The following is a 12925-nucleotide window of genomic DNA, read 5'->3' as shown; positions in this document are numbered from 1 at the left end:
AGGGCGATAACATCTGGTTTGCGTCCGCGAGACTCTACGAGTTGCTGCAGACCTGCCTTTTTCTGACGAAAGCCTCTGGAATTCCACTGCCATGCAACCATGGTAGAAGCCGGCGGTGCACTTTTTGACTGTCGTTTATGCTTAAGGTGTCCCGCCATAATTAGTTCGGGCGCGAACACGGGCTACCTTATCCTTTAAAACTGAGCACGTTCTGTGGCCAGAAGGATGGTTCGAAATTTGCCCGGCTTCACGGCATGCGGCGCAACAAACAGCGGAGTCCCGTACACATACACTGCAAGATGTGACGCGGTGAGGTCCAGCACAGCGTGTGCAGACAGCTTTTGAGAGGCCGTCCGCATGCGGGCAGCGGCTCAGCCCATGACCATACTCTGAGCAGTGCGTGCAAAGGGGAACGTGCAAATCCTCAAAGACTGCGATTGACGTCCAGCCTACAAAACACTTCTGACTGCCATAGGGCGGCGAAACGCAGCCGGGTCCACGAGGAGGTCACTAGCCACTGCATATATTTCTTTAGTGATTCGAAAGGTTACAGGATACGTCGCTTCGCAGTGTTACGGTGGGTTTCGCTTCGCGTCCAATAACGTTGGCGCGCGACATTCGAATTTCAGGAGAAATGTCCAACATTTGTTGAGTCACACAACCTAAGGTAATCTTGCTTTGAAAGTTCTAAATCATATTGCCGCAATGTTATCGTACTGGCGCCGCCATGTGGCGAGCTCGGGAGACTGGCACGCGCTCGTCTTCTTCGCTCTCGGTGCTCGCCCGCCAATCGGTTCCGTGCCTGATCTTACCGCTGCTTTTACTTAGTCCTAGTAAACCTGCTGAACCAGTTTCACTGGCTTCTGTGACATTTTTGGTGGAGCTTCTGGGTAGATCCCATGTACGAAGAGCCTCTGGCTGCCCCCTACGCCCATCTACACACCGTGGACACGACACCTGTGCACAAGGCGAGCCGTCGCTTGAGAGGCTTAGCACCCGAGTGTGGTCCTCTTGTTTCCCCACCGCGAACCACGATGACTACAGCGGCAATTCAGACCACTCAGCTTCCCGTGAGTGCCCAGCAGCTGATCTGCCATACTCCACGTATGCCCACGCCGTTTCATGGCGACAAGTTCGAAGACGTTGAGGACTGGCTGACCAGCTACGACCGGGTCGCTGTGTTTAATGCGTGGGACGAGGAGCGAAAATTGCACAATGTTTATTTCGCACTAGAAGACGCCGCCAAGATGTGGTTCGAAAACCATGAGGCTACCATTTCCACCTGGCAGGATTTCCGGCGGCAGCTGCTCGCAACATTCGGCAACGATACAAGAAAAGAGATGGCCGAACTCGCTCTACAGTCCCGAGCACAGCGGCCTAATGAAAGCGTCGCCATGTTTGTGGAAGAAATGACTCGCCTTTTCAACCGGGCGGATCCGTCCATGTCGGAGGCAAAGAAGGTGCGCTACCTTATGCAAGGCGTCAAGGAGCAGCTGTTCGTTGGCCTTGTACGTGACCCTCCACGTACTGTTGCTGATTTTACAAAAGAAGCAACAAGCATCGAGCGTGCCTTGAATCAGCGATTTGTACATTTTGATCGCTCTGCGAACATCGCTGCCGTAGACTTCCGCTTGCCAATGGTCGGAAACGACAGGGAAGCCCTTCGCGAACTTATTCGAAGCATCGTGCGCGAAGAGCTGCAAAAGCTGCCCTATCTCGAACAACATCCACGTGTTGGGGGCATCTCGGATATTGTGCGCGAAGAGCTCCGCCAAGCAGTACCATCAGTACCGTCGCCCCAGCCTCCTGCGCCACAGATCATGACGTACAGCGACGTGTTGCGTACCCCTGCGCCTGAACCATTGGCACCCTGCAACCCTGCTCCTCCCGCTCGTCCTCCACCCCAATATCCAGTTTCGACTGGTGTGCCTGAAGCTCGACCACCCGTTCGCAAAGCACACGCGTGGCGCACGCCGAACAATCTGCCTTTGTGCTTTCACTGCGGCGAAGCCGGTCACGTTCTGCGCCACTGCCCGTACCGTCGGATGGGCTTGCGCGGATTTTCCCCGGATGCCCCTCGGCCGCGCTATGGCGAACGACCTCGGGACATCGACCAATACCTCAGCGACCACGTCCCACCTGCGTCCCTCCAGCGACGCCAGTCCAGGTCACCACCGCCGAGACAGTTTTCCACCAGCCGCCGTTCTTTCCCCAGGCAGTCCCCAAGTCCGCACCGGGAAAACTGAAGACGGCGACCCTCGGGGGTAGGGCCGCCGTCGATGGACACTACGACCAACATCCTCCGCCCACCGATTCGATCACACAGACCGACCTCCGACCCTTCGCTCCGACGAACAATCCGACCACTTTTCGACGATCGCCGAAGCTTTCCTCCGACGCCCCCAATCGACGCACCGCACGACCAACGAGTCCGACGACCCCCCGACGATCACAGAAGCTTACCTTCGACGCCGTAATTCGACGCAACGAACGACCCGTCAGCGCGACGATCCCTGACACGCCGCACTTTGTCGACGGTGAGCTGCATTCCGCCGAGATACCGATCGTCGTTGATAACCACAACACGACTGCCCTTGTAGATACCGGCGCTGATTTTTGCGTTATGAGTCATGGCCTTGCTACCATTCTGCGAAAAGTCCTGACTCCTTGGCACGGAGCCCCGATAAGGACAGCCGGAGGGCATGTGGTAACGCCGCTCGGAGTGTGCACCGCTCGCGTCGAGATTCACCACGTAACTTTCTCGTGTTGCTTTGTTGTGCTAGCAGAGTGCTCCAAGGACCTGATTCTCGGCCTTGATTTTCTTAGAGAAAACGACGCAGTCATCGACCTCCGTGACTTCATGGTGACTTTCTCCACTCACCGCGCAATTTCCGACGAGTACAGACAGCACAGCGACGACTACACAGAGAGGCCAATTTTCCGAGTGTGCGACGACCATGTCACTCTACCTCCACGCACCAGCTTGTTTGTTACAGTGCAGTGCGACAACCCCCCCGCCTTGGAAGGCCTCGCGGAAACGAACGTGAATTTATTGTTGAGCCTACAAGTCTGCGTCGCTCGGGGGATCTTTGCCTTGAGAAATAAACGAACTGAACTACTTTTAACGAACTTTAGTGCCGAATACCGCCATTTACCACAAGGTACAGCTATCGCTTATTTTGACGAAGTCAGTGCGCCATCCGCCCATTGCGCCCCTTCGCTGGCCAACGAGAACCCTCCCGAGAGCACTGGACATACTGTTCAAACTGACGTGAACCCAGCTTTGTCTCTTACCCAGAAACGCCGCCTTCAAGCAATTCTGGACACTTACCGTGACTGCTTTGCCGTCACTTCCAAAGTGAAACAGACGTCAGTAACCAAACATCGAATTATAGTTGATCCCACCGAGCGCCCTATCCGCCAACACCCCTACCGAGTATCGCCGAAAGAACGAGAGGCTATTCGGGCGCAAGTTGATGAAATGCTCCGTGATGATGTGATCCAGCCGTCCACAAGTCCATGGGCCTCACCAGTTGTGCTGGTCGCTAAGAAGGACGGAGCACTCAGATTCTGCGTCGACTATAGGAGGCTGAACAAAATTACGAAAAAGGACGTCTATCCATTGCCTCGAATCGATGACTCGTTCGACCGACTTCGCCACGCCCGATACTTTTCATCGCTCGATCTACGCAGTGGGTACTGGCAGATCGAAGTCGATGAACGTGATCGAGAGAAAACCGCATTCATTACTCCTGACGGACTGTACGAATTTAAGGTGCTTCCCTTCGGTTTGTGTTCCGCTCCCGCAACCTTTCAAAGAATGATGGACACTGTCCTAGCCGGCCTGAAATGGCAGACGTGCCTCGTCTACCTTGACGACGTTGTCATTTTCTCTGCGACCTACGAAGAGCACCTCAAACGATTGACGGCCGTGCTAAATGCCATCCGCGGGGCCGGACTCTCACTAAAACCAGAAAAATGCCACTTTGCATTCCAACAGCTCAAGTTCCTGGGTCACGTCGTGAGTGCTGAGGGAATTAGCCCTGATCCAGAGAAGACGGCTGCCGTAGCTGCTTTCCCGACCCCCACTGATAAAAGTTCCGTGCGTCGGTTTTTGGGCCTCTGTGCATATTACAGGAGATTTGTGCACGACTTCTCCCGAATAGCGGAACCATTGACTCGTCTAACAAAGGACGACCAGCCTTTTATCTGGGCCGACGAGCAGCAAAGGGCCTTCGAGGAGCTTCGCAAGCGCCTTCAAACAACGCCCGTACTTGGCCACTTCGACGAGGAGGCCGACACAGAATTGCATACCGACGCCAGTAACGTTGGCCTCGGTGCAGTTCTCGTTCAGTGGCAAGAAGGCGTTGAGCGGGTGATTGCTTACGCCAGCCGCACCCTGTCTCGTTCCGAAGCGAATTATTCTACGACCGAAAAGGAGTGCCTTGCAGTTGTGTGGGCGGTAACAAAATTTCGGCCGTATTTGTATGGTCGGCCGTTTAGAGTGGTCAGCGACCACCACTCACTCTGTTGGTTAGCGAACCTTAAAGATCCTTCAGGCAGGTTAGCCCGCTGGAGTCTCCGCTTACAGGAGTTCGACGTCACTATTGTGTACAAGTCCGGCAAGAAACACAGTGACGCTGACTGCCTATCCCGAGACCCTATCCCGTGTTCAAGTCTTTCTCGGCGCTCTCTCGACGCCAGATCTCGCTCAACAGCAGCGAGACGACACCGAACTGCGGCCCCTCATCGATTACCTCGAAGGAACCGCCTCATCGCCGCCTCGTCTTTTCACGCGTGGCCTGTCGTCGTTCTGCTTGCGTGACGGCGTCCTCTACAAGAAAAACTACGCTTCCACAGACATTCAGTATCTGCTGGTTGTCCCAACGCCGCTCCGTCCCGACGTTTTGCAGGCATGCCACGACGAGCTTTCTGCCGGACATCTCGGTTTTTCGCGCACCTTGGCACGAGTACGACAAAAGTACTACTGGCCCAAGCTTGCCGCTATGGTTCAGCGCTATGTTAGGACGTGCCGTGATTGCCAACGTCGGAAGATACCACCTGTCAAGCCGGCCGGCCTGCTGCAGCCTATTGTTCCTCCGCGAGTACCTTTTCACCAAGTCGGTATGGACTTGCTCGGGCCATTTCCTACGTCATCATTGGGCAACAGGTACATTATAGTTGCCACAGATTATCTGACCCGCTATTGTGAGACGAAAGCTCTTCCCAGCGGCACGTCTACTGATATTGCGAACTTTTTCATCTTTAATCTGGTCCTTCGTCACGGTGCCCCTGCGATCGTTTTAACTGACAGAGGCACGGCATTTACTTCAGCTTTAACCCAGGAAGTGATGCGGCTCAGTGGCACTTGTCATCGCAGAACAACAGCTTATCACCCTCAGACGAATGGCCTCTGAGCGACTCAATAAGACGATCGCCGATATGCTTTCTATGTACGTCGACGAAGATCATAAGAACTGGGACCAGATACTACCGTATGCAACATTTGCGTATAACACTGCAGTCCAGGAAACGACCCGCTTTACACCGTTTCGTTTGGTGTACGGTCGCGAAGCTGTCACCATGCTGGATGCAATGCTACTGCCAGATGTTGCCCACCCATCGATTGCCGGTGCCGACCAATTCGTCCAGCATGCCGAGGCCGCTCGCCAGCTGGCTAGACTGAGAGTCCGCACACAGCAAGTTAAAGATGCTCGACGGTATAACCTTCGTCACAGGGAGGTGATTTACAACCCTGGCGATCAGGTTTGGGTGTGGACACCTGTTCGCCAGCGGGGTCGCTCCGAGAAGCTTCTGCGCCGCTACTTCGGCCCGTACGAAGTACTACGGAAACTCAGCGACGTCACCTACGAAGTGACCCCGCAAGGAACTGTTTGCTCATCCCGACGGCAAGCACAATCGGAAGTCGTACATGTCGCCAGGATGAAGCCCTTCTACTCCCGCTAGGTCAAGCTACATGTTTTTTTTTTCTCTTTGCTTCCTTTAACTACTTGATGTGAACGCGCATCCTCGCCGACTACGGTTATCCTCGACCTCGCCACTCGGCATCGGGACGATGCCTTTTCCACCGGGAGGGGCAATGCCGCAATGTTATCGTACTGGCGCCGCCATGTGGCGAGCTCGGGAGACTGGCACGCGCTCGTCTTCTTCGCTCTCGGTGCTCGCCCGCCAGTCGGTTCCGTGCCTGATCTTACCGCTGCTTTTACTTAGTCCTAGTAAACCTGCTGAACCAGTTTTACTGGCTTCTGTGACAATATATGGCTACTAAAAATTGTCAGCTGCAAGCCCCTAATTGAAACCAGCGCATACCAGGCGCAGGTAAAAAGGTAACTATCTGAATTTAACTGCTTGGCTGACACGGTTGTTCTTGTTGCTCTTAAAAAGCTTGTTCTTAAAAATTACCTTCCCTGAAACACCTGGCACATGCTCAGACTATATACGAGAGCACAGTTCTTCTTTGTCATTCGAAGCACTCTTAGGGTGATCATCCTGTGCAATTTTTCTAAATGCCGTAGGCCAATTCAAGGACGCTAAATTAGCGGCAATGGAGGAGTGGTAACAGTGCTGCAAGATTTCTGGCTGATAGCGACAGTAAAGCAAGCAAAACATGCTTCTTCGCTGCGCTCACGCGCAGTCTAACGTGCACAATTCGGTGCGCATATTTTTCGCGACAGGAAGTGCTCAGATTGCCTTACATATGAGCGCTGAATTTGAGAAGGCTACCGAAATGCGCTTCAGATATTACCAGCCCGTTGGACAGTACGTGACTCGCAAAAATTGATTGCCCGGCGTTAATATAGAAGGTGTCTTGACGAAGGTACCCGTGCCCTTTCGTTTTTACCACTTTCTTGAATTAAAACGGCACTTCGGACGACCTTGGATAGGCTTCATTGTAGCTTGTGTTAATGAGTACATGTAATAAAAAAAAAGCGGTTACAGAAATGAATCATGTGAATCATTTTAATGAGACTTTCTGCGCTGAAAATATATGTATACTCTGCTCTCGATAAGTGTCTCCTGAATGTAAGTGGTCAGCAGGGGTGAACTTGCACAGGAATGTTCGATTCTTGAAACACTTTACACTCTTGCGTAGGCGAGCCGCGTTCACCGAAAACAGCTATTTTCCGTAAGGCGGAGCGAAGTTTCATTGCTGGCGGTGGGGGCCTTCACTCCGCCCAGCGAATAGGCAGCTTGGCGTAGTTCTTAGAGGTGAGAAGGGGTCCGGCGAAAGCGGCGGCGTACAGCAGTGCCGCTAACAGGAAGGCGACCGGGAAGAGCGTTTTGCACGCGTTGTCCGTCTCCTGCGGTGAGAGGCGCACCACGCGTGCCAGTCCCGCCGCTGCTGCCACGGGAGATCGTAGCGACATCGTGGGTGAACCGGAGGCCGCTGGACACGCAGCACCTGCCAAGGCTGCACTGTGCGGCGGCGAAACAGTCGCGGTGGGAGATGCATTGGGGGTCTGGAAGTTGTCCGCCTTGGGAAGAAATGAGAGAGATGTGGCGATTCATAACTAAGCTGGCTGCGTTGCGGAATACAGGACGCTGCTAGGTCCTCCGTGCTGTACAGCCACGAAGCACCAGGATCGCCGTGAGGCAGCGGTGCCATCATGTGGGTGGTGGTGGTGGTAAGAACATTTATTTACACAAGGGCCAGGAGGTATGTTTGGATCGGCCCATAAGGGACCGATCCTTACAAGCACTAGATGGAGGTCCCTAGTTGGGGACCCCAGTGGCGGTTGCCGCCGCTCGGGCGCGTCCGACTAAGGCTTGTTGGGCCTGTAAGTCGTGGCAGCCGAGAAGGACCGCCTCCCAGTTCTCCCGGGTTGGGTTGGGGATGGGGGGAATAGCCGGGTTGGAGGGGCAGGCCCACACCATGTGATAGATGTCAGAAGACACCGCTCCACAGTGTGTGCAGCTGCCACTAAAGGAGGGGTCAAAATGTTTTAGGGCTGCCGGGCACAGCAATGTATTGGTGAAAAGGCGGAGAAGAAGCCGCTCATCCGCCTTTTTGAGACCTTTACATGGGCTGGGATAAAGGCGATGACAATTTTGATAGTAAGTCGTGATATCTTTGAAGGAGTAGGCCGGATTAAAATCGGGTTCCTGATCGGGTAGGGAGGAGAAAACAGCCCGGTGAGAGAGCGCGCGGGCGGCTGCGTCTGCTGCCTCGTTTCCTGCCAAACCCTGATGAGCAGGGGCCCATATAAGGTAGCGGTGTGCGGGGTCCGTATCCCGTATGCAGTTTAACTAAATTTTATAGGCTAGTAAGGGAGTCCAGTCTTGTCTGACGTTCCGACAGGCTCCTCGCGAGTCGGTAATTATGTATGGCGCCGTTGCCATGGGGCACCATATGGTAGAGCGAAATCAAGGAAGAGGGAGGATATAGGAATAGTTAATGTAACTACAACTACGCCCGGTGCTAAACAAAAATTACATTGGTGAAGTCAAGTATGCTTACGTGCAGAAATGCGAAAACAGTGCGAGTTTCGTGCTTCATTACTCAGTCGTTGTTTCCGTTTCTAATGGTCAAATTTAATAATTATTGAATGACTTAATGACTTAATAATAATTGGTTTACAGGAAAGGAAATACACAGTATCTGTCACAGCTGTTTTCGTGGACACCTGAACCGCGACATAAGGGAAGACAGGAAGGAGGGGGGAATGTGGAAAGAGTCGTAGCCCTCTACGGAGTAGTTTCCACCTATGGGACATTTAAGCCCTGCCGCGGAGGTGCAGTAGTTAAGATGCCCGACTACTGTGCTGGAGTACCCTGCCTGGTTTAATCCGAGCGCCGACGGCTGCGTTTCGATGGAGGCGAAACGAAGCGTTCATGGGCTGTGGACGGTCAGTGCATTTTAAAGATCTCCAGGTGGCCAACATTAATCCGGAGCCCTCCACCAAGACACCTTTCTCTCTCCGCTTTCACTTGCACTTTCCTCCCTACAAATTACTCCGTAGCCCTCCACTACAGCTCCTCTTCCTCTTTCTCTCTTTCCACTTTCACTCCCACCTTCCTCACTTCCCTTACGGCGCGGTTGAGGTGTCCACAGAAAACAAGTGAGACAGTTACCGCGCCTTTCCCTTCCTATAAATCAATCAGCTACACTTACGGAGCGGGTCAGGTGTCCACAGAAAAAGTGTGACAGAGGCTGCGCTTTTCTTTCCTGATGTTATGACCATAACAATATTTATAGTTATAATTATTCTTACTAATATTGTTATTATTATCATTATTATTACTATATTTAACGTGCAATGACGTCGCACAGCACACGGACGCCTCTTCGCTTCGCCTCCATCGAAACAATGGCGCCGGCGGTCAGGATCGACCCCAGGTGCTCCGGCACAGTAGTCGGGCATCTTAACCACTTCGTCGCCCCCGCAGGTCTGGTCATATTTAGATAAAATCAAATTCCGAGAGTCCAGGGGCAAAATTTTCATGATGGCCTACCTAACATTGCAAGACACCACTGAGTTCGCCTACTCAAATTAGGTTAGACACTAAGACTCAGTAAGACTATTCCCGACAATAAAGTTTTCTCTCTCTCTCTTGGTCAAATTCGGATTTATTTATTGGTTTACAGGAAAGGAAAGTCGCGGTGTCTGCCACTTCTCGGTGGACAGTTGAGCCGCGTCGTAAGTTATTAATTGGTTCACAGGAAGGGAAAGGCGCAGTATCTGTCACACTTGTTTCTGTGGGCATCTGAACCGTGTCGTAAGGAATGGAGGAAGGTGGGAGTGAAAGTGGATAGAGAGAAAGAGGAGTCGTAGTGGAGGGCTCCGGATTAGAAGCCCGACTACTGTGCCGGAGTACCCGGGTTCGATCCCGACCTCGGCGGCTGCGTTTCGATGGAGGCGAAACGAAGAGGTGTCCGTGTGATGTGCGATGTCAGCGCACGTTAAAGATCCCCAGGCGTCGTAAGGGGATAATTGATTTACAGGAAAAGGAAGGCGCAGTATCTGTCACACTTTTGTGTGGAGACCTCAACAGTGCCGTAATGGAAGGGAGGAAGGTGGGTGTGAAAGTGAAAAGAGAGAAAGAGGCGCCGTAGTAGAGGGCTACGGAGTAATTTCGGTCAGCTGGGGATTGTGCACTGACATCGCGGAACCTACGGACACCTCTGCGGTCCGCCGGGGTGGTGCAGTGGTAAGACGCCCGACTACTGTGCCGGAGTTCCCGGGATCGAATCCCGGCCTCGGCGTCTGCGTTTCAATGGAGGCGAAACGAAGTGGCGTCCGTGTGCTGTGCGATGTCAGCGCACGTTAAAGATCCCCAGGTGGTCGAAATTACTCCGTAGCCCTCCACTACGGCTCCTCTTTCTCTCTTTCCACTTTCATACCCACCTTCCTCCCTTCCCTTACGGCGCGGTTGGGGTGTCCACAGAGCAAGTGTGACAGTTACTGCGCCTTTCCCTTCCTGTGAACCAATTTAACTGCGGTCCGCATCTATCTGAACGCAGCCATTGACGGTCGGGTCGAATGAAGTCAAATTTTGGTGGTCTAAGGGGGCAGAACTTTGGGAATGGACCACCTAAACTTCGAAGTCGTCATTAAGCTAAGTTCGGAGGTTACCACTGAACTTATCATACTCGAATTGGGTCATGCGGGCGGATGAGGTCAATAAGTTCACAGAGGTCAAGTGGATGCAGCTAGAACATAATCGCGTTAATTTTAGGAATGTGGGAGAGGCTTTCGCCTTGCATTGGGTTATACCGGCTGATGATGATGATGATGAATTAGGCTAGACACCGATTGCGGTCAAAATCTGACGAGGTAAGTATCTAGGGAGCCAAATTTTGGGAGTGTCTCATCCCGACTTTGAGGTCACCACTGCATTGGCCATACTTGAATTAGGTTAGACATTGAGTTTGTCCAATTCTGACGAGGTCAAAGTTTGAGGGTCTAGAAGACGAAAATTTGAGGTAGACCGTTCCAATTTGAAGGTCATCACTTATCTGGCCGTACTCAAATTAGGTTAGGCAACGATATTGGGCAAGTGCTGACGAAGTGAAAATTTGAGTCCAGGGGGCCAAATAACGGGGATGGCCCATCCAATTTGTGAGGTCACAGAATCTTATTCGACATCAGTTTTGGTCAAATTCTGGCGAGGTCAAAATTTGCGGATCCATGGGGCCAAATTTCAAAGTGGCCTATCCAAACTTAGAGGACATGCCAGAATTGGCCATACCCAAATAAGGTTACCGTTAAGTTGGCGACACTCAAATTAGGTTGGATAACAAATGGGGTACTATTATATCAATTACCCATGGAATGGATTATTGACAGTTCATGCCGACACGCTCTGTCCACGCCACTGATGAGCCACGAAAGACTCGCTTTAAATGTCAGGATAGCGCTAACGTACCTAACAAAGACTAGCTTCTACTACATTTTCCTCTCGCTTCTTTTACCAATCGGTCACTGGATAGTCCAGAATATTGCAACGCGGAGCCTGCCAGTCGTAGCTGGACGAAAATACAAGCACTGTGGTCACAAGGTTCACCTGCCATAACAAAGTTACAAGAGAAAAGACAAGGGCAAAATGCAACTTGCACAATACGGCCCCAGAGCTTCCTAATATACGCGGAGAAATCCTGACGGTGGAGTGAGCCAGCTTGCCCATAAAAGCGCTGAGATTTGATCTCTAAATCGGTAACCATGCGGTCATTAATGTATGAGCACATTGGCGTGCACAATGCCTGCTACAGCTGTATTTATTAATGGGTTAGCATTAGAACGACCATGCGAATAAAAATCTGGCATTTGTTACTTGGTCGGTGCTCACAGCAGTGGAGAGGAGAAAGAAGACTTCCACTCATAACGCCGATACAGATTCGAACACGAGGCAGCGCGATCAGCTTCGCTTTTCGCCGATTCAGACCACTCGGTCATCGCAGCCGTTTTTTAGAGCGCAGCTCTTTGGCGCCCGTTCCTGGGTTTCGCGGCGGCGTCAGCGTTGTCCCTCGTAACCAGCTCCACTTTCACTCCCACCTTCCTTCCTTCCCTTACGGCGCGGTTGCTGTGTCCACAGAAAACGAGTGAGACAGATACTGCGCCTTTCCATTCATGTGAACCAATTGTGAAAGGCACGCTTCACAGCTCAAGTGGACTTTCACTGTCACCTTCCTTCCTCCCCTTACGGCGCGATTCAGGTGTCCACAGAAACAAGTGACCAACACTTCGCCTTTACATTCGTGTGGAACAATTATGAAAGGCAAGCTTCACAGCTCAAGTGGAAGACGCGACCACAAATGGTGCACACTGCAAAGATAATTCATGAATAATGCGAGCGCCCACACCGAACTGCAGGGTAACATGTGCAGTAACCGAGAATTCACACACTCACAGAGAAAAGCATCATATTTTGATGTAGCTTGCTTATATACACCTAGTTCACCACGGTAAAAAAAACAAAAAAACCGCTTTTCAAAATATGTCTCGAATGGCATCGTTCCAGCATTAAGCTCTTTGGCGCCTGTTCCTGGGTTTCGCGTCGTCGTCGCCGTCACCATTGTCCCTCGTAACCAGTTGTCTGTAATTGTACATATATGTCTTGCTCGAATTAGTTGCCTAAATCTATAGAAAAGCTGAAACAGCTGACGAGCTGCGCTCAAATTTCGCAATAGAAAGTACCGTAATCGTCGTCATTTTTCTCATCAGAATCTAATATACTGGACCAGCCAAAGACACAATAAAAATTGCTGATGGTTTTGCTTCATTAAATTTAGCGTGTAGCGAAAGCTTTATTACGAAGGTTACACTACTCACATGCCCCTCATTCCCACATCCGCCTTCACCAGAGGTGGCCCTAGATTACTGGGAGCACCTACTCACCAATACCTGCGATTATTACCAGTGCTCTAGCTCGGATAGCCCTCCAAGGGCTTTCCTTTGCTTTGTAA

The 12925-nt window shown here is 51.9% G+C and overlaps 1 protein-coding gene across 1 annotated transcript in view; it reads right to left on the bottom strand.

The window, feature by feature from the left end:
* Positions 1-7187: 7187 nt before the first annotated feature.
* LOC146191495 (glutamate-gated chloride channel subunit beta-like) overlaps positions 7188-12925 on the bottom strand; it is a 34047-nt gene continuing 28309 nt past the window's right edge. The window contains exon 7 of the mRNA XM_084599962.1: positions 7188-7496. Coding sequence (XP_084456088.1) covers positions 7188-7496 — 309 coding nt within the window. The remainder of the gene's footprint in view (positions 7497-12925) is intronic.

The sequence above is a fragment of the Amblyomma maculatum genome, chromosome 4 (assembly GCF_055883805.1).
Source record: "Amblyomma maculatum isolate TAMU_Amacu chromosome 4, ASM5588380v1, whole genome shotgun sequence".
NCBI classification, from domain to species: Eukaryota; Metazoa; Arthropoda; class Arachnida; order Ixodida; family Ixodidae; genus Amblyomma; species Amblyomma maculatum.
This window is presented reverse-complemented; position numbering and strand designations above follow the sequence as displayed.